The sequence below is a fragment of the Alosa pseudoharengus genome, unplaced genomic scaffold (assembly GCF_046254945.1).
Source record: "Alosa pseudoharengus isolate Yale_2024_CS ecotype anadromous, Long Island Sound unplaced genomic scaffold, YU_APseudo_1.1 YU_APseudo_1.1_scf_16, whole genome shotgun sequence".
NCBI classification, from domain to species: Eukaryota; Metazoa; Chordata; class Actinopteri; order Clupeiformes; family Clupeidae; genus Alosa; species Alosa pseudoharengus.
In genome coordinates, this window is record NW_027468630.1 from 162,705 (window position 1) to 185,620 (window position 22,916).

The window sequence follows — 22,916 nt, forward strand, 5'->3', positions numbered from 1 at the left end:
GTGACGCGGCAGACCACGGCACAGCCACCACAACGGCGCCCACGCGAGTGGAAGAGGCCGGCCAGCGGAGACGGATGCCACCGGTGTGGCGAGCCGGGACACATCGCGTGGTACTGCCCAGCCTCGGCACCCCTCACGCTCGCACCCCAGTTACTAGAAGGTGGCACGGTGGGAGGGGCTATGGATTGCATACGGCTGGGCCGGCTCGGCCAAACCAGAGGACTGTATGTGGACTGCACGCTAGATGGGACTCGGCACGCTGGTAGCCAGACCCAGAGGCTGGGAAAAGACAAAAACGCGCATCACAACAGTTACCGGAGAGCGAGCGGAACTGTATGGACAAAAAGTGGTGTGCGTGTGCATCAACGGTGAGACGGCGAGCCGCCGGCTTTGGTTGGCTAGCATTCAGGATGATTGCATTCTCGGCCTGGACGTGCTAGAGAAATGGGGGGCTGTGGTGGACATTTCCCGGTTCACACTACACTTAGGGACGAGCAGCGTAGTGTTGCACACAGCGGGGAAAACAGAGCATGAAGTGCGGAGAGCTGGCGCGACGAAGAACTCTCCAACTCGCTCCACACAAGCCCGCAGGAAGCAAACTCGCAAAGAGTGCTCGCCATCCAAGACTCCGCCCCTCCACACACAAGCCCGCGAAACTCAAGCCCGCGGAAACAACAGGTCTCATCCAGGTCCGCTTGCTGAGTCACCGCCCCTCCCCACACAAGCCCGCGAAAACAACAGGTCTCGTCCAGGTCCGCTTGCTGAGTTCGCCACTGCTCAGCTCACGCCCACTAGAGAGGAGCCAGGAGCGCGGGTTGAGCAATCACCACTCTCCACTCAGAGAGCGCGGCCCTCTGTAGAGACAAGGCAAGCCGTAAATGAACTCTACACTCGTAGCTGTGAGGGGCTGAGTGAAGCACAGGGTAGCCAGGTGCGGAGACTACTAGCAGCGTACACCGACATCTTCGCTGCAAGAGATGAGGACTGCACCCGAACGAGCCTGGTCCAACACGATATCGACACCGGAAATGCTCGGCCCATCCGACTTCAGCCTCATCGCTTACCGTTCGCCAAACGACAAGCAGCTGAAGAAAAGATCAAGGAAATGGCCGCGGCAGGAGTGATAGAGCCAAGCAGTAGTCCCTGGGTTGCGCCGGCTGTACTCGTCCGGAAGAAGGACGGCTCGTGGCGGTTCTGTGTTGACTACAGGCGCCTCAACCAGGTAACCCGGAAAGACTCCTACCCGCTCCCCCGCATTGACGATGCGCTGGACAGCATTGCCGGCTCCTGCTGGTTTAGCTCGCTGGACTTACGCAGTGGCTACTGGCAGATTGAACTAGCCCCGGAAGCTCGGCCGAAGACAGCGTTTACCATCGGGCAAGGGCTGTGGCAGTTCCGGGTACTTCCGTTCGGCCTATGCAACGGGCCAGCGAACTTTGAGCGGCTGATGGAGCGTGTCCTGGTGGGCATTCCACGTACATGCTGCGTGGTTTACCTGGACGACATCCTGTGTCATGCAACAGACTTCACCGGTGCCATAGGACATCTGGAAAAGGTGTTCGACGCCATACGGGGTGCTGGGCTCAAACTGCACCCGAAAAAGTGCCACCTGTTCCGGAGGCAAACCGGATTCCTGGGCCATGTCGTGGGGGCCACCGGGTGGGGGCCACCCAGCTAAGGTGGAGACGGTGAGACGTTGGCCTGTTCCGCGCGATGGTGCTGAGCTGCGGAGCTTCCTGGGCCTGGCATCATATTACCGGCGTTTCATCCGGGACTTTGCTACAGTCGCCAGCCCGCTGCATCGTTTGACGCACAAAGGCCAGCTCTTCGAGTGGACGCGAGAGTGCGACGCGGCATTCCGGCGGCTGCGGAGGGCGCTATGTGAGGCCCCAGTGCTCGCTTTCCCTGACCCTCAACTGCCGTTCATCCTGGACACCGACGCCAGCGACGTGGGCGTCGGCGCCGTCCTCTCTCAAGCAGGCGAGCAGGACGAGCAGGTGGTCGCATACTTCAGCCGCTCACTGGACCGAGCGGAGAAGAACTACTGCGTGACCCGCAGAGAACTGTTGGCTGTGGTGGTGGCAGTGCGCCATTTCCGAACCTACCTCTACGGCAAACGGTTCCTGCTGAGAACGGACCATGCATCGCTCACCTGGCTGCTGAACTTCAAAGAACCAGAGGGCCAGCTGGCTCACTGGCTGGAGGCGCTCCAGGACTACGACATGGAGATTCGACACCGGGCGGGTCGCCTTCACGGCAGACCAGTGCCAGCACTGCCACCGGAGGGAGGAGAGGAGCCTGGCCGCGGCTCAACCGGAGCCCGCTCGTCGGCTACAGGCTGCATCACCGCTGGCAGAGAGAGAGAGAGTCGCTGTTGTCAACGCTCGCCAGCAACACGCCAGCGAGAGACTCAACGCTCGCCAGCGCCGCTCCATCAAGAGAGCCACCGCTCGCCAGCTTCACGGCAGCGAGAGAGTCAACGCTCGCCAGCAGCACCCCGAGGTCGTCTTGCCGCCTTCCGCTACCAGCTACAGTGATCGAGAGACCGGAGACAACGCACCGCAGCCCAACGCCACAACGCAGCACTGCAGAGCGGCAGCTGGGGCCATGGACGCGCAGTCGCCAGTGGACGTGATGTCAAGGGAGGAGATCCGGAAGGCGCAATCGGAGGACGCCACGCTCGGCCGAGTGTGGTCATGGATCGAAGCCGGTCAGCGACCGCCATGGACTGACGCATCAGCACTCGATCCAGAGACCAAAGCGATTTATTCACAGTGGCCGGGAATAGTAGCACGTCAAGGACTGTTGTATAGACACTGGCGAGCCCCCGATAGACAATCTGACATTTTCCAGTTGCATTTACAAAAGATTCACTGAACAAAAATGCTGATGTGGTACATGAAAATGTAACTAAAAATGTGGAGAATGCAATGCAATCAAGCATTTTGGACGATATATTTTCACAAGCTGGCAGAAAAGGCAACAGGCCGATGTGCGTTTTATTTGGAGACTGTTTTGCGAGACAGAGACTGAGTTTGCTGCTGATATTCTGGGGATAGGCTACAACATAGCCAATGTACGACTTTAGCCTTTTAATATATTTGCTGCATTGGATCAGTCTTCCTAGAACAGGCAAGGGCTTTCTAGCCTCACGTCAGCAGCGCTGCATCACCCATATAGCCTAGGGGAGAACCGGCACAATTGTAACACTTTTTTATTTTTCCAATTCAAACTCGATTTACACAAAGACGATAGACTTGAGAGTTGTGAAATTTGACCAGAACAGAGTCGTACATGTCTACTCCATGAAAGTTGAAACAGAATTTAAAAAAGATGTTATAGTTTGTCAATAATTTAACTTAACAGCCATAAAAAAGTGCGGTACAGTTGTAACAGTGTCATGAATGTAACAGTGCTAAAATCGTGAATCCTATAACATATTTTAACACAAAACAGTGCTGGGTTAAACAAAGAGCATCTGTTTTCATATAAAATCAAGAAAAAAAGTCCAAATGTATGACTGTTAAAGCTAATTTATTGCATTATTGATTAGCCATTGCAGACCGGTGTTATGCTAGCTCACAATAACCTTTAAATATGCTTATTTTGGCCATATCCACTTGATAAAACCAGTAAATATAGTTGATAAACTGCTTATTTCTTACATGTCTGAAGCATTTGGTCCAACAGTGATATTTCAAGTTGCTGTGTTAACTTTAATTGGGTGATGGCGGCACAAAAATCATAATCCATAACTTGCAATGAGAATGTTCGTGCATTCGCGATAAAATCAGTTCATTTTGCCATAGAGACTGGTGTTACAACTGACCCGCACAGGTCATGTTTTTATTTTCATTTAATTGCATGTGCTGTGACTACATAAATCAAATAGGACTCATGTTAACTTGAAACAGAGGGACTGAAGATATGAATGACATGTGATTGAAGTCCACACGCTCAAATTTCACAAAGCAAACTTAAACAAACAGTTGCGGTTAAAAATAAATAAAAAATCGCGATGCTTGAATTTTGCCCCTTTTTGCTTAATATCTCTGGTCGTATTTATAGTAGACCATTCATATTTGGATGGCTGTAAGATTATACATAATTACATGATATGTGTCTGTTTACGTTTCCGTAGCTACACCATATCTTGAGAATAAAACACTGTTACATTTGTACCGCTGTTACAATTGTACCAGTTCTCCCCTACATTAAAACAACCAGCGGATGGTGGGCGGGTGCCGTTTCGAAAATTGGTCAAAAAACTTTGGTGTTGATGGATGGCTGATGGATGATAAGTTTTGCTATGCAGTTATGGTTGAAATAATAGCCCATCAGCGCATCTCTAGTGTGTGTGCCTCTCTCTCGCTCAGAGGGGAGGGAGAGGCTGAGGGTCGATCCAGCATGGATTCTAAACTCTGTGGTGGATAGGATCTACAATTAGGTGTTAACAATACTACTACGCTAGGTCGAAGTACTCCCAAGTGCTTTTGCGCCACACATTGTAGTTCTCCGGTTTATTCGCTTGGAAAATCGCCACGTTTCACGTTGCGTGGCCGTAGCATTTCTATCAACTACTCGTGCAACTGTATTTAAGTCGGTAAAACGTGGATGTTTTTGATTACTTCTACGCTTAGTTGCCGTCAAAGCCCGCTAGCATAGCAACATGCTAACACAGTCCAGCCGCGCACCAGAGCGTTTGAGTGCACGTACGGACACGGGAGAGGTATGACTCAACTCGTGAAAGTTAAGGTAAGAACATATATTACTACTGACATTGGGTGGCGTGTTCCTTTAAGATGGCTTACTAGCAACTAACTAATTACCCTAGCAACAACCTAGAAACCACCCCTGTAATGTCAACCTAGCGACCACCATAGCAACCAGCATAGCAACCATGTTATTTATGCGTTTTAGCTTATTGGATGTTGCGTTAATGCAGATAACTTTTGATCCGTGTGCCCGATTTTCATAAATGAGGTACCGTTGGAATCCTGGGATGAGGCCGAGTTCCATGCCACTGATCAAACCCACTCTTGCAGTTCCTCGGAACCGCAATTCTAGTTAACTTATTGCCTTTCCTCTGATTGTTATCTGTAGTGCAGTCTGTAGTGAACTAATTTAGCTTGTTAACTTCTAAATAACAAACATCAGACGTGCTTGTCTCAACATTTTCTAAGATGGCATGACTTGAAATAGATGAAGCACAACTCCTCCCAATATTTAGTTATAGAAAACATGATGTGAAATCACATATTCTGTCAGAAATATCATTATTGCAGTTCAGCAGTTTGTTACTAGGTGAAATGTAATCTGTCTTTATCTTGATGCCAGCCAGGCAATCAGATTTAGGGTTGCTAAACCCATGTGTAATACAATGACTTTTCATAGGCCTACTTAGAAATATTTCGAGTATATTCTGAGGATGCTTCAATAGTTTAGGCTACCTCTTCTTTTGTGTGCATACATGCACAAATCTGTAGTTTTGTGATTTTATTTTTTACATTAATAAAGTTATTTGTATGATTTCGCTCTTGTTTCAGATGGAGGATGACAAGACCTACACAGACCTTCTCGCAAGCCTGAAGAGGTAGCTGACTGCTCATGAGCTTGCGCTCACAATGCTGAAGACCATGAGGGGATGGAGGAAGAAGGTATAGATTTATGTGCCGTGCATAGGATGGTGCAGACTAAAACACTGTGTGAAATAGACTTGTTATGTTCTTTTTTACTCACATTGTTGTCCCAGGCATATGTGGTTTTACCAACCGGAAGGAATGGGAGCTTGTGCTTAGTAGGCCATCGTATGCAAACAGTGCAGGGGCATGGGACAAAGACCCCAGAAGAGTTTCACAGGTTTCTGGGATTGATCATTTACATGGGGTTCACTTCCCTCCCTAATATCCAATGCTACTGGGGAACCAAGTCTTGGCAGGGATCAGGGGACATTGACCAAATGATGAATACATATTGTGTACTCCAAAAAACGCAGAATACCAGAAAGCACTTTTTCTCCATTGACATTGCCGTTGTCAGTAGTTTCTTGTTATTTCAAGTTTGACAATGCAATGCAGAATCTGGTGTTGAACCTAGGTTTGGTAGCTACAACCAGAAATAATTTGGAGGAAATCTATCACAACAGCTGGTAGGCATTTCCGTTGAAATTTCAGCCTCACCTTCAGCTGCTCCAACTACTACTCTGTCGTCTTTCCATCAAGTACATATTCCTGTACAGCAGGAGCTTGTTATAAAACAACGTACATAATAAAACTAAAGTAGCTTGTATGGCCCTGGAGTGTAACGGTAGGCGAATTTGTTTTATTGATAAACAAACCCTGATAGCACAGGGGCGTTGAATCCACGTTGAATCAACCTCCGCCGCTTCAAACAAACGTGGATTCAACGCCCCTCAACTCCCCTTTGCTATCTGGGAATTGCTGTCAGATTTGGCATTCTACAAAAGGGGATGCGTTTAGTAATGAGTCATAGCTCTTCTGTGTTCAACCTTCAGGTTCCCCACCCCACCTTTCCCTATCCTCCTCTGTAAGTGTGTGTGTGTGGGTATGAGTTTGTGTGTATATGTGTGTATGTGTTTATTCTCCACAGGCTTGTTCTAAGTATGTAATCCACGTTCAAATGTTTAGAACACATTGAATTTTGAGTGATGTTGATTGTATTCCTAGCTTTATAATGAATAATAATACATTTTATATATGTATATCATTTTCATATTATACTGATTTATATAAGGAAGTTGTATTTAGTTGGATTATTAGTTTTTATGCATACTTTTATGTTGTTGGTGAGAAAGTGAATGTGAATTCTGTCAACATTCTAAATCCCGTTTCCTGCATTTTTTTACACTGATCACTAAAAATATCATAACTTTTAAAAGGTTACTGATATTCCAATACAGTTTTTTTGTTAAATAGCCCACAACTTGTTGAACATTTCATACACTCTATATTTTTCTCTATCTTGTAGAGAAATATGATGAAAATTCATTTTTATGTGAATGAAATAAAATTTTGACAAATTCCGGATATACATTTGGAGAGGATTTTCAAATACTGTTCATTACTATATCAACATTACCATATGTATTTTACATCATTTCATAGAACTGATCCTTCTGATTACAATGGTATGTATATCCCATTGATGGTATGTATTATACTCAAGAAATATTTTTTTTTGTGTGAGGAGGTCATCCAGCACCAAAAATGGAATGTTCGGCACGGGCACGAAAGGGTTAACTCACAGCAAAAGCATTTGTTAATATTCTAAGCCCCGTAAGATGCCACACTTGGAGCATCTGTTTGGCATGCTGCGTTTGTCATGTTGTCGTTCTTGTAATGTTCTAAAATAAGAATGTGCAAATAAATCAATTGTATTTAGACAACACAGTTTTCAACATATCGACTATATATCATTTGAATTGATAACGTGAAGTTGTTTCCACTTCTGACGTCAAAAACTTATGTGGGTTAAATTACAGCTTAGCAACCAAACTATCGTGTTACTCAGCTTCAGTTAGCTATCTTGCTGAGAACATAACCTGTCAGAGATCTTGACAAACATGCATAGTAAAATATAGGTTAACATGACAACACAGGTTTTATCCGAATGACACACAGGAAAATTAAAGGAGAATTCCGGTGTGATATTGACCTAAAGTGTGTTGAAACATGATACCGAGTGTGAACGTATGTCTCATAGCTCACCTCGGCTTGTCCCCTGCTCTCAGAAATCTGGCGCTAGTTAGCCAATGCTACCAACACAGTGTTTCGTTGTGGTGCCTCGGGCATCGGCCTAGCCATGCAAATAAATCACTGTTTTACACCATTTACGAGGCTCAAAGTAGCTCCATACTTCATTGGTAGACTTCCGAGGGCCTTGACATTTAAAACGAGACATGGAGAACTTTGAAAAAGCGCTGGTAGTTTATTTTTCAAGACGATTTATACAGACAGTACCTTAAGGAATTTTACCGTTCGACGCCATCTTGAATTTAGTCGCGATAAGTCGAGCGACGAGTAGAACGAACAGGTATGATAAGGGATCAGATTCCAAAAATAATTCAGTGGAAATGCATGGATTCAGTTGTTTCCAGTAGCAGCAACTGGAATCCATGCATTTTTACGGAATTATTTTTGGAATCTGATCCCTTATCGTACCTGTTTGTTCGTACTCGTCGCTCGACTTATCATGACTAAATTCAAGATGGCGTTGAACGGTATAATTCCTTAGTTAGTCAATGTTCAGACCCCGTTTACACGAGCATGTGTATTTTTATAAACGAAGACATTTCCCCACGTTTGAGCCTTTCATTTAGACGCAAACGGAGAATTCGCCCCGTAAAACGGTTATCCAAAAAAACTCAGGCCAAAGTGATTTTTTTGGAAAACTTCGTTTATGCGTTTGGTTGTAAACTGTGGTAAACGGAGTTTTGGGCAGCCAACGTCACAGTATGCGACAGAGGTACACCAAATGTGCGACCAATGTTTACATTTACATGTTCTCACGTGCGACTTTTCAGGGTTCTGATTGGTTAATGTGAGCTTGAGCTTATCGTTAGAATGCCACTGTGGTTTGGCGTGCTCATGACAGCATGTATGTACACGGGTTCGTGTAAACACATTTTAAAAAAAAAGCGGTCTCGTGTAAATGCAGTTTAATTTGCAAACGTATATGGCCAGATATTCGTTTAGGAAAAGCAAATTTCCCTTACACCTGCATGGTGCGTCAGTGTGAGGTGTGCATCTATTGAGAGTTTATTGTTATAAAATAATGTTGAAATCAAAAACAAGAAATTACCTATGAGAGTAGCATTTTCTCACGGATCTCCTCTGGTGCGTAGTGGTTACTACATAGTGGATTAAACAATGGATTGGAAATAATTACGACAAACTAGCCAATGAGCATTTCCTTAACCTTGCCTTTATCGTATGATTATTGGTTTTATCCATATTTCTTATCATGGAATAGTGCATCATAACTAAAAACAATAGTGGAAATGCTGAAACAGGAAAGGAGCTATGAAAGTAGTATCTCACTCAGAGCTCCGCTGCATGACGCATAGCATGCAACATCAGTTTTAAAACCCTCAACTGCTATAGCGAGAAGCGCTATTTCAAAATAGAAATAATTTAAAAAGATGGAGAAGATAATAAAACAGGAACTGTGCATGCAGGGGCAGATCTAGAGATTTTTTCCTGGGGTGGCGAAGGGTTGGCATGAGGTTCCAGGAGGGGGGCCATGGACATTATTCAAAACTTAAAATTCTACGGATTTCATTGAATATGTTTTGTTCTCTACACTACATTACACAAGGTGGGAGGCAAATCGGAGATGTAGCTGGCGTTTTGGATGATGTGGGTCTTAATATGTGAATTTCTGTCTGTGTAGTCTGTACTTAAATTATACAGTGTCAAAAAGCAATTCTAGGGGGGTTTGGAGAGAATAAAAAAATATATATATTTGTGATTTCAATGTGAAATTATTTCTTCTAGTTAGTTTTGAGGGAATATGGACACATTTATAAAATAAGCCATCAATAGATTTAGGTTATCTTGATTGAAACAAGATTCTGATGATTTGGGTGTATGCTACCCTGGAGACATTTTTTTAAAACATGACCCCTCAAATTATGTCTTCTAGTGAGTATTGAGGGAATATGGACAAGTTTAGTCATACAAAAGCAAAAGCAAAACCAATTTCACTTGTTCCGGAGTGAAAATGTCATTTTCAATTTTAGATAACCGGTTAATAACGGTATTTATCATTCCGATTAACCTTTGTTTGAATAGTATTCAAAACTCCACAGGCTTGGAAAGTCACCTGCCCACACAGTGTTCCCCAGACCCCTTATAAGATTAATTTAGTCAGATGTTATGAATCGGTATCTCCCCTGCATAATTGGCTAGAACTACTAGTTGATAAAAAAGAATATTAATATCCAACACTATCTAACTGCCTTTTCCAAGTATGTAGTCTAAATTACTGAAACAATTTGTGAAATAACCCAGAGGAAAGAAAATTTTAAAATGAGAGCTCCTCTCTTTCTCAATTGTTTCTCCTAGACCAGGGGTATTCAATTAATCTTCAGCGAGGTCCAGTTACGGAAAATGTCCTAAAGCAAAGGTCCGGAGCATCATAATGTTTAACGTGCGTGTTTAGGCTATGTATATGTATGTATAATATTAGGATGGATGGATGGATTGGAGCAGATGGATAGATAGATAGATAGATTCAAGAAATAGAAGATGGTAGGCCTAGGCCTAATGTTTAATGTGAAATAAAATAAGTAGCCTAAAAGGCAACATTCAAAATGAGGAGAAATAAGGCAAGATAAGAGTAGCCTAATTGGGGAGAAAAACTGAGTAGCCTTGGCTATTTTTAAGATCTTAATGTGAACTTAAAATAAAATTTGAGCTGAGACAAGGATGGATATTCCACAGCTGGTTCCTTGAACCCATTAATCAGCAAGTTTAATTTATTTTTTTTTATTTTTTTTTGTTGATCCGAAATCCTGGAAACCCAATATCACGTTGGGCAGTGAATGCATGTAGGCTTAACTAGATTGTGGTGGATCAATCATATGGCCTTCTTAAATCGTAAAATATTCTGTGGTCTCAGTTCACTGTTGAATGGGCCTAGCCTACCCTATGCTTGCTCAAAATATATGCTTTGTCTAGTAGAGGTGCTTGGGAAATTTAGCGCAAAACTGTCACATCCATATTTAGTTGGCGTTACGGACGTGACAGTTTTGCGTGGTATTGCCCCCGTATCGTTATATAAAGCTCTGTTCTCGCTGTCTAGCTTTCTCCTCTTTGAGCAATCGATGATTTGAAAATAACTTACTTATCGTTAACTTAGATATCCATCTGATTGTTTCTCGTCCCGTCTCCTCTCCTCGCTCGTTTCAGGCTATCAGTCTCTTCTCCGTAGGCTACTTTACTCACTGACTCGACTTTATCAGAATTCACAGATGTCACTGGCTCAGTAGCAGCAAGTGAAATGATGGTTCCTGAAGCTCCTGAAGTAAATGCTGTTATCCTAACCAACAAAACATTTAGCGCAGCTTTGAAATCTTACGTGAAAATCTAAATTAGGCTATTATGGGGTTCACTCTTAATTACGACATCCCGTTATTACGACAACCCTCTATTACGACATACCGTTATTACGACATGCCTCTATTTAGACATTCCCCTACTCTGACTTTTTTTAGTACCGCTATTCCGACATTACCAATCCTCATTTTCAATTTATCTCAGTTCCTGTATCCTATCAAATTCCAACATCCTAGATGCATGGATGAGTCATGTCATCTGCACTTGCAGCTACATCAACAATCCACCCGCCATCCACTCCAAACAATGTTTTTCGGCACACATTTCAGTCATAACCTTGATTTTGAACTGGCCATGTGAATAAATGTTACACATTATATGTAAAACACAGGTAGCTCTCCTCATTTTATTTTCTAAGCTCAGGGGAAAACGGTCGGAAACTCCATGCATCAAACAAACTCTGTGCGTGCAGGCCACCTATATTAATTCATTAATGGCCGTCAATCAATGGCCAATTGCGCAAAGACGGGCGGAATTCTTGCTCCAGTAGCCTAAACCACTTCAGTGAACGTTCAAATAACCCCCAGAGTTCAGTGTCCATCAGGGTGTTCAAACTGGGTGTGCGATATATTCAAGTTGCTTATATTGCATTTTAAAGGGACAATGATAAAGCCACGTATATGCCATGCAACGCATTTTGGCTTTCCAGCAGGTTGGATAAACTCAATTTACTACACAATAATGTAGGCTAGGAATATAGATTTTATATGTCATACGTGCAGTTGTTGAATTGCACATAACATGTCTGCATATTTATTTAGTCTTCTTTCTCTCGACTCTAGGCTAGCGCATGCATTATCATAGCCCTATAATTGTGCAAAGACAGGCGGGATATCCGACGCTCCTTTTACAGTAAACCACTTCACAACGAACGTTCAAATAACCCCCAGAGTTCAGTGTCCATCAGTCCCAACATTTAGAAACATAATCGAAAAGTCCAAGCGTGAATTGGGTGTGTTTTGATTTTGAGAGAGACTGGAGAAGGGCTGTATGTCTCACAGCAACTGCGATAACCTTGTTTCTTTAAGGCTATCCTAACCTCCAAATATTCACATCTAATGAGGGTCGGCGACTATCCAATACCCAATACTATTTGCAATACCCTCGATATGCATATTATTGGAAAGTTTAGTTTATGGCCGTTCGTGTGAGTACAATAACTTAATTTTGTCAATTTTACCAAAACGTCTGGTTTCGCCTTGCAGGGTAACATTTCATTTATTGTCTTATCTTTTTTTATTCAAAACAATTCAACTGAAGTCTAATTACCACCAGACACAAATAATCATCACCTAGTGTCGTGGAAATTATCCACTTCCCGAAACCTCCAATCCAACTAGCACTCTGATGTCAAAGACCCGAAGGAGAACACCAAGACGAGAAATGCTGAAGACTGTTGATCCTTTATTCACCGTATTGCAGTGAGAATACAATCCAAACAGCGTCAGGACTGAACCGTCAGGCAATAGAGTGATGAGTGGCAGCTGCTACCCCGATGAGATCTGATCTGAATGTGCCTGAGCTCTCTCTTTTATGCTCTCAGGGGCCTGAGAGGCGTTCTTATCACCAGGAACATCACCAGGCCCCTTCTAGCCAATCAGAACGTTTTGGGACTTGAGATATTGGTGGAAAACCCTTCCCACTTAAACATTAAAAAATGTGTGTTACTAGGCAGAATACATGTGACCAAGTTCTATGTGTAATCTGTTGCCAGGCAGGGTATGTTTTGATTTGGTTCTATGTGTCATTCCAACTTTGGTTTCACTTTCTCTCTCTGGAAGGTCCCTGCATCTCCTCTTCTGCTAGCCCCTTCTATTTATGCCCTTCTGGTAAGCACCTTTCTCTCCCAGGCCCTGTCTTGTTTACTTTCACTCTTAGCCTTTGACAGTTCAGTCTCATGACTTCCAGTAAATGTTGCATAACAGTTGCACAAACAATATTCTTGTCATAAATGGAATGTTTCTAATAAACCAGCATACACACACAAGTATTATTATTATGTCTAGATAAAATCACCACACTAGGTTAAATCTTCTCTCTCTCTCCAAAATCTCTTCCTCTGAGATGCACGCGCTATAGGCTATAATTTAGACTACCCGACATTTCAAATGTAACTCTCTAATCAACTTGTTTTAGCTCTTAAACACGAAAAATACAATGTTCAACGGAGCTGGTGTGTGTGAGGCGCACTCTTAAAGACGCGACTAACCTATCGGTTTCATTCGTTAAAGTTCTTGTGCGTAGGCTATTATAGAATCCAATCCTGTCGATGCCCCTGCTATTTATCAATGTAGCCTTTTATTGTTTTTTTGCCATGAATCGTCTGAGCTGTGATGAAATCGTGTGTTGTTTAAAGTTGGGACGATTACTGTAGGCCTAGGCTATACTGCCCATATTGGAATAAAAAAAATAAAGGCCCACCCTAGGCCTACTTCGCAAAAGTCCACTCCGTTGAAAAATCCTGGCTATGGCACTGTTAATGACCTCGTGTTGGAATGGCAGGACGTTTGAAAAAAGGTCAAGTGCCGCTACTCCGACAATGAAAAAAAAAAATGTTGCAGTAGTGGGACGCCTGAAAATTAATGTTAATGCCGCCACTTCGACAATTAGACGCCAATGTCTAAGTAGCGGCATGTCGGAATAACAGCATGTAACCCCTCACAAGATCCACAACAATCAGTATTCCCTCACGGTTAAGCCGGTATCTTTGTAATAACTCCGTGTCGTTGAGGGTCTCCAACACATTGCGTCGCGCTGCCATGTTAAGATCCTTTGTGAATAGGTCTTAGGGAGTTTGGAGTCCTCTCGACTTCTTTTAAGCTCTCCCAGACGTAGGTGCTACTTTTAGGTCTAAAATGCTTTGTGAATTACTTTTTGTGAAAAAAAATTAGGAGTCCTAAAGTTAGGAGTGACACGCCCATTATTTTTAGGAGTTGCTCCTAAATTCGCCACTTAGGAGCTACTTTTAGCCTTAAAATTCTTTGTGAATACGGCCCCAGAACATACATAAATAGCGATGCCATCATGGGGGCAACAATTTGTGGAGGCCAATGGAGAAACAGGTGTCTCTGATTGGAAATCAGACAGGTGTCTCTGATTGTCAGCTAGTGTTGCCCAGAGCATGTAGGTGCTGCACGATCTGATATCACCAAGTAACTAACAGTCCAGGATCAATAACGAAGTTATTTGCCCTGGATTAACATTACAACCAACCAATCATTGGCAAGTTTGGATTGTGATGTCATTAAAAGTGCGACGTGAAGGTGAAAAAAAAAAAAAAAAGGCTCCTGCCAATTTCACATTTCAGAGCTACTAGCCGTGCATTGCAGACAAGTGGATTCTGTGATGCCCCTGGACTAACGCTTTATTTTTCATTGCTTATCTGTTGTATCCCCGATATTTTTTTAATTCAAATTCACTTTCATCACCTCCACTGCTATCAATGAAGGTGTGACATTTCTGTCTGTCAGAAATAAATTGCCCCCCAACACCACCACTTTCATGTGAGGCGGGAGACTTGCAGCTAATTGTAGCATCGCATATGCGTTGCTAATGCCATAAAGTTTGATTAAAACACACATTGCTAAGGAGTTTTGTCTGTAATGTTATTTATGTAAACATGTCTAGAGACTCACACTGGCTTAGCTTGAACATTTTAGGCTAGTTCATACCACCACGTGCCCGCTATTGCACTAGCTGGTCATGCTAGGTAGCCTGTTTTTCATAGGATCAAAGTGCTTAGCCTACAGCCTAATGACAGGCATTCCATCATGTTAAGAGATATAACTGGGCACTAATATATATTTTTTTTATCAATATCAGACTTGGTAGCTCAACCTTTTCCAATTTTATAACACCTAGCACACTACCTAGTTATGCTAGATATCATTACTAGATTGTTTTTAGACACATTAACTCTATAATGGTTTTGAAAACGTTCAAGAGGCAAATAATCGTTTTGAGTGCTTAAAACTCTTGGAAATAGGCTCTTACCTGTAAGGCACGATTGTAAAGAATCACGGTGAAGAATCACATTTATCCTGTGGTATCGCAAAATGTTAGCCCAGGACCATCACAGAGTGACATTCATCCTGGACTGTTGTTTATTGTTAGTCCTGGACAATTACAGCCACAGTTATTCTATGCTGTCATTACGTGTTGATCCAGGACCATCACAGAGTGACATTTATCCTGGACTGTTGTTTATTGTTAGTCCTGGACAATCACGGCCGCAGTTATTCTATGCTGTCATTACGTGTTGATCCAGGACCATCACAGAGTGACATTCATCCTGGACTGTTGTTTATTGTTAGTCCTGGACAATTACAGCCACAGTTATTCTATGCTGTCATTAAGTGTTGATCCAGGACCACCAGCATTATGTTTATCCTGGACTGTCATAGAGCGTTTGTAAAGTCAAGGTCATGTTTATTCTTGACCTTTGTGCAAGATTATGCACCGTTATGCCTCTAGAGGGAACTATACAGTCTGTAAAGATACCTAAACCTCCATAGTGTACATTTAAGTGGTAGCCTAGGACAATCACAGCATTACAGTCCCAGAGTTATTGCTGCCATTAAATCATAACTCTGGCATTATGCGATCTATAGCCCTGTTGTTCAAGGTCACAAGTGCTGTCTATATAGCAAAAACTACATTTTTCCAGCACCTAAAGCTAACCTATCAGGGCACTTGGCTTAAGTTTGGTTTAATTTCAAATGCCCAGTTAGGTTAGTTTTAGCTGCTGGGTTATTTATTAACTGTATAATGGAAAGTATTGTGAGTAAAGTCTTGGTAGGGCAGACACAGTTTTCTGTGAATATCTCGAGAACCGTAAGGTTTAGGAGGACCATTTTTTTTTTGTATGTTGATCTCAAGGGGCCATGTCAACCCATTCCATAACCACTCATTTCATGTATAGCGCCACCTAGTTAAACACAAAAAAGTAAAAATGAGGTGTTGTAATCGCAGGTATCTGTGACCTAACATAGTCAAAACTGCACGAAATTGGAAGTGTAGGATCATTATGACACCCTCTGAATGCACGCCAAGTTTCGTGGAATTCCGTTCATGGGGGGCCACACAATAAATTCATTTATGTTACTATACACCAACTGGCCTGTAGGTGGCCGGAGACAGTTTTCTGTGAATATCTCGAGAACCGTAGGGCCTAGGAGGTCCACCTTTTTTTTGTATGTTGATCTCAAGGGGCCATGTCAACCCATCCCATTACCACTTATTTCATGTATAGCGCCACCTAGTTAAAAATTAAAAAGCAAAAAATTAGGTGTTTTTATCACAATATCTCTGGCTGACATGGTCAAAACTGCACGAAATTGAAAGTGTAGGATCATTATGACACCCTCCGAATGCATGCCAAGTTTTGTGTACTTTCGTTCATGGGGGGCCTTAAAATAAAACAATTTATGTGTACATTTAGTGACGTACACCAACAAGGATTCCCGGGACACTGAAAGACCGGGGTACACAAAACTTGGTGGGCATGTACCCCCACATGGATAGCATGGAACTGTCATTTTTCGTTTTGATCTGTAGCCCCCCCGCTGGACTGGACCCCCCGAAAGGAGGGTAGGCCAGACACAGTTCTCTGTGAATATCTTGAGAACTGTAGGGCCTAGGATGACCATTTTTTCCGTATATTTGCCTCCAGGGGTCATGTTAGCCCAGTTCATGTGCACACATGTGCACAAACAGATACACACACACACACATTCACAGTAATCATGACACATACTCACACAGTAGACATATGTACGCTTCCATGCACAGGCACATACGCAGGCACGCACACACACACACACACACACACACACACACACACACATAACATAAACATAACACAAACAATCAAGAATTTCTCATAATTATGAACAGGCAAGATGGAGGTGGGGTTGTATAAAATGAATTTTACATGTGAAATCTATGAACTAATCATGTTTTGGTACTTGTTGTCTAGCAGATACCAGTGAGAATTGAGTGTGGATAATGCAATTTAGTGAGACAGTTAGAATCATATAGGCCTTTCAGCGTGATTTCTTTTTGTGGAAAAAATGTGCTGGACTGGGCGGCGGTCATATTTTGTACCGCTCTGCGGTACATCTAGTTAAAAAAGCAGTTATCAATGAAGAGAAACAAAAAGGTGGATCCAGGAAAGCTAAACTAGATGTTGATGTCATACCACGTCAACAGAAAGATATTCATACCATTATAATGGGCAAACTGAAAAACCTGGATGGACAATACAGCACATTCAATTGCACCTCAAAGAAAGACCAGGAAAACAATTATTTCAAATTTAATTGTCTTCGGTTTGGACATCCAAAGCCGAAAAGCTACCGATCCGTAGGCTGCAAGGCTTATGTCTCATTCAAAGTCAGCACTGATTGGGAAGGTTACACAGTAATTGTACAGCGTGTATGTGTGTGTGTGAGTTGAACATGACCGCAACCAACAACCAAACCTTTGCCGCTGCAAACCCAAGCTAATCCCTGAATAGGACGGTGGGTGGCGGGTGGGGGAGACATATCTGGGGGGAGACACACTGGCTAGGTTCAGAGTTCAGGTTCCATTCCCTCTCTCTTTCTCCCTGGTGATGTTGCTCAGTGGAACAGAGACTCTGGCACAGACTGAGCAGTTAAGTTCGGAGTTTAGTTAGTGTCAGCTCTTACCATTAGGCCCTGTTAGTCAGTGAGTTAGCCACTAAAGAGGGTTTGTTCTTTTAATTTTGTCAATATCGCCCTTTGTGTTTAACAATAAAGTCAATACAATTTTATATGTGTGTCCGACATCCATCACTGCTGCACAGAATTCAGGGCCGTGAACATGTCCCATTGACCTCCATTAATTTTGTCTATAGGACAGTGAACGGAGAATCTTGAAAGTTGAATTCTGAGAAATGCCCAAGTTACCCAAAGGGCAAACAAACAACTTTTACTTTGATAACCCTATAGAACATGTTACTGTATACAAGTTCACTGTACTCAACATTTCCAGGTCAAATTTTGGCAATTAGACTAAAAATTGCACATTTTTCGAAATTTCGCCAAAGTTCATGTGTTAGGTGGCACCCCTAAATCTCAATGGAATTACTCAAAACTGTGCAAAAGTCATTTTTATGTTAATTGGAACAAAATGCAATGCCAGCCAAATTGATATTTTGAAATTAAAATTTCCCATTCAAATTTGATGCACCCTAGTGTATATGACCACCATTCTAACCATAGCACCAGCGATCCTGGGGATGTACACTCAAACTGTATGGCCCCTGAGCTGAAAATGAAAATAGAAGAGCTCCTTTCCCTTGGAACAAAACCAGACATAATCTTAACCGAGTGTCACAAGTGGGCCAGAAATCAAGGACACAGTAACGTTCATGATAGAATGTACTTTGTCACACCACGGGATATTGACAATGTGAGAACAAGTGTCACGAGAAGGAAACACTTCAATTCTAATGACAACCAGAGTGTTGAATGTTTATTGACTGGGGCAATGCAAGAGCATGTGTTATTTTACCAGCCATACACGTCATATCAGGAGCTGATTATTCTTCTTCAGTCAAACTTAGATAAATATGGCAAGCAGCTTGTGTTTGTGGACACCACTCACTGTGTCAATCAGTATGACTTTCCTCTGCTCACACTCCTTGTAAGGGATGATCATGGACGAGGAGTTCCGGTGGCATATGCCATTGTTAGCAACGAATGCCAAAGCACTCTGGAGAAAGCTCTTGCACAACTGAGTAAGCAGTTCTTGTGCCCTCCAAGGTAAACCGAAATCAGTGTTTTGTTTTATGTGTGCATGTTGCAATTGTGTGATGGTTCTCGTGTCAATGACCTGGCTCATGCCTCTCTAGTATCTTTACTAATCTAAAAACGTAAGCCTGTTGACCACATCTTTACATTGGCAGTGTATGGTGTCCAAGTTAATTTTCTTTTTTAATTTATACTGTATTGGAACCTACACCCCCACCATGCACTGAGTTTTGGTCACACCCATTTTGCCATAACCTTCCTTTTAGGGCATTCATGGTTGACAAGGACTATGCTGAAATCAATGCATTATCAAGTACTTTCCCAGAGTCTGCCATCCTTTTGTGCTGGTATCACGTCTTGCAGGTAGTTCATTTTTAAGTCCACTGCATATTGCAATAGCTTTTCTTTACACTCTCAGATTTAGTCAGTGTCCTCCATTGTTTAATTGTTTCCCTTAATCAACAGGCAGTTGAAAGATGGCTATCCAAAACGGACTCTAGTGTGCATGGACCCTCCAATGTTAAGATCAGAGATGGCATAATATCTTTTTTTTGCAAACTCAAGGCTTGTAAAACTGTAAGTGTATTGTAAGTAGGTCTGTGCATGCGTGGACTTGATAATATAGGCATTACTATGGTGAAGTAGGCTATAGCGATATGTTGTGAGTTGAAATGCTAGGCATGTTTTAGGTGTACTGTACATAGCTTATTTGTAGTATTTGTAGTGTTTTGACATATCTTCATCATGTTACAGCCTACTACATCCACTAATGTATTTGAAAATGATGTGATTCTAATGAAGTTCTGTCATGAATTTAAACAGTACCCAGCTGTGTGCCATTACTTCAAAAGTCACTGGGAGGATATTGGGCACATGTGGTCAAATTATGGACGTTGCTTCAATCACTTGGATTCGGAAACGAATAATGTTATTGAACGGTAAAAATGTCATTTTTGCCCAACCTTACATGCTATACATACTAACTTATTAGCCATACATATCCTACTGTGTATTTAACAGGTGTCTAGCATTGATAACAATCAGTATAATTATTGTTTTATAAATATTGTTCTTCAGATTTTTCCACAGGCTGAAGTACCAGTTTCTCGGCGGCTCCAGAAACAGGCGCATCGATGACCTTATTCAAGTGCTTCTGGGAAAAGCTGAGGATTACTTTACAATCATCCAAAATTTGCAATTTGCTGGACGTATAAAGAATACATGCACATTCACTCATTGTACTTCACCAGAAAAAACAGGATTTGATCAAAAGTAATTCTGACACTCTGTATGTCCCATTGCCAACCACTGGAAGCACTACAATTGGCAATCTAATCACAGAGAAATCAGTGCAAAGTCATTCAGACAGTGCAGATGTCCCTGGGCCAACCATATGTAGCACTAGTACTATGGATAATCTACACACAGATAAATTGGTGCAAAGCAATTCAGACAGTGCAGGAGTTTCTGTGCCAACCATGGGGAGCAGTACTACTGAGTTGACAAGTGTTGAAAAATTAATTAATGTCACGCAGATTGTTAGCTGTTGGACAAACATTCCCAATTCCATTGAAGATATGATAGACAGACATAGCCATGTTGTACAGGCAGAGAGTCAAGGTCACATCAATGTCCCATATCCCATTAATGTTGTTGACAGAACCCATAAAATCAGACCATTATTTCCAAGTCGAAAAGGTACTATGGTTTCAGGCACTTTGTCTTGCAAAGCTGAAACACCAGCGAAGACAGTGGAAACCCCTGATTATCCTCTGAAAAAACGATTGAGAAGCTCAACATTTAAACATAAACGCCTCAGATTATCTAAGCAGTAATGGGGGTCAGGGCAATTCTAAACCAAACCCTTGTAGTGCAACAGGCAAAAGATACTGTCTAATGCTCTTACAGTATAATCATGTGTGCATATTGATGATGATATGTGATGAAATACTGTCTCCGCTGTTAGTTGTAGTGGATGTTGCCCAGATCTGACCTCAGGGGTGTTATAATAAAACAAGAGTTGGTTAAGCTATGAACTCTGTGATCACGGTGAAGTTGGTTCTGATTCTGTATGAGATTAAAAATTGTTTGACTCAGTATACTAATAAAGCATGTGTCTAGAACACAAATTATCCTGTGTGTTCTGTGTCATCTTTACACCCCCCAACACACACACCATTACACCCCACACAACCAGTAGGCGTAAGTCATTTAGAGAATGTCAGAAGGAAGTAGGTACATAATTGACTAATCTTTATGGAGAATACGGGATAAGATATGGATATCTTAGATATGGAATTTTGACTGCATTGGCTATGGTTTAAATTCCCTTACTATTCATTAAAATGAACATTATGACTGACCATATAAATAACTGCATGTTTCCTTAATAGACCATTGTAGGCATACATTTAAAAACTCATTATATCACACAATTTGGTTAATTAGATTTTCTGTAGGCTAGCCTAACCATTATACCATACCCCCCCCCCCTTCCTACACACACTATTTCATCACACCCCATTATAATTACTTATACCGGTAATTCCGTTGGAGTACATGACAATGAACTACTTGAACTTGATTAGACAGTGTTATTGTGTGTTCGAATTTGCCCATACATGTAAATGTATGAAATTATTAAAAAAAGAAAGAAACTCAGAATGTTGAATATGTTTTTATTTACAAAGTAAAAGTCTGCACCATGAACAAAAAATAAAGACAACATTCTGTTTATTTTTTATTTTTATTTTTTTTTACATTTTGGAACTAAAAATTCAACTGATCCAATTTCCCGCACAGCACGGAAAGAACATGCCCCAGTGCAGCTGGTCCGAATGAATGTGTCTCTAAGCTAAAAGTAGAGTCGCAATCATATATTTTGCTGTTTTCAATCATCTTCATCAGAGTCTGTCTGTGAAAAAAAAAAACATCACAGCAAAACAACAAATTATTATAAGACCTATGGTATGGCAAATGGTTTAAAACTAGGGCTGTGAATCGATTAAAAAATAAACTAAATCACATGCATCCATTTTTGGCTATTACATATTTTACATATTTAGACATATTTTAAAAACAATTTTGGCAGACGAGTGAATCAATGAAAAGCCAAATTAACATTATAGACTTTTCTACAACTCAATGACTGAACTGAAGTGATATTAATTTGGCTACCCCAGCATCATTAACAGCTCAATCAGCACACTAGGCCTCCTTTCTGCATATCTGCAAACTGTAGTTAAAAATATTGGTGTCCTAGTTGATAGTTCTTTGAATTTTAGTAAACTAGTGAGCAGTGTGGTGAAGGGCCGCTTTTATCATCTAAGAACTTTAGCTAAGCTCAAACCTTTTTTTTTATATCACAACAATCTGGAAACCATTATCCATGCTTTTATCACATCCCGCCTTGTAAATGTAAATCAGGTTTGGCATTAGCGTAGTGCCTAGAATCTGTATCTAAATGCAAATGACTGAAGTTTCCATTCACTGTCAAAGATTAGTTTAGGTTAGATTCAACTTCATTGCCATTGATTGTGAAGAGTACAAGTACAAAGACAACAAAATGCAGTTTGCGTCTAACCAGAGGTGCAAATAAGCAGAATATACAGTACAGACAGGTGCATTGAGGTGATACTTCAGACTTGACGAACTATAATACTGTGATTGGATCATAATACTTACTTTGTTTTGTCTGCCATGTCTTTAGTGACACCCTGACAGATGTCAGCTGAATTCACATTGTGGACCAGGCTCCCTGCAAACCCATCCGCCAAGTCCATGGCCTCTCCCTCTGTAAGACAGCTGAAAATTGTGGTTTTTTTGTTTTTTTTTGGTGGCTGCTGCAGTACCACTGGAGGCAGGTTTGCCCTTCTTCCCTAGAAAGAGAATTAAATTGAAAATTGTAAGGACTCTATTTCTTTTTGAATCTATAGCTTCAAAGTAAAAAAAGAGTCCCTATCTTTGTAGGATTTGGCAGCACTGTGGTAATTTGAAGAAGCTT

General features: G+C 42.0%; 1 protein-coding gene across 1 annotated transcript; it reads left to right on the plus strand.

Moving 5' to 3' along the window:
* The first annotated feature begins 18,650 nt into the window (after positions 1–18,650).
* On the plus strand, positions 18,651–20,853 carry LOC143126043 (uncharacterized). Its single transcript, XM_076287968.1, has 5 exons — positions 18,651–18,925; positions 19,180–19,276; positions 19,379–19,489; positions 19,736–19,851; positions 19,991–20,853. The coding sequence occupies exons 1-5, from the start codon at positions 18,651–18,653 to the stop codon at positions 20,187–20,189; spliced, it is 798 nt and encodes a 265-aa protein (XP_076144083.1). The 3' UTR covers positions 20,190–20,853.
* Positions 20,854–22,916: the final 2,063 nt, after the last annotated feature.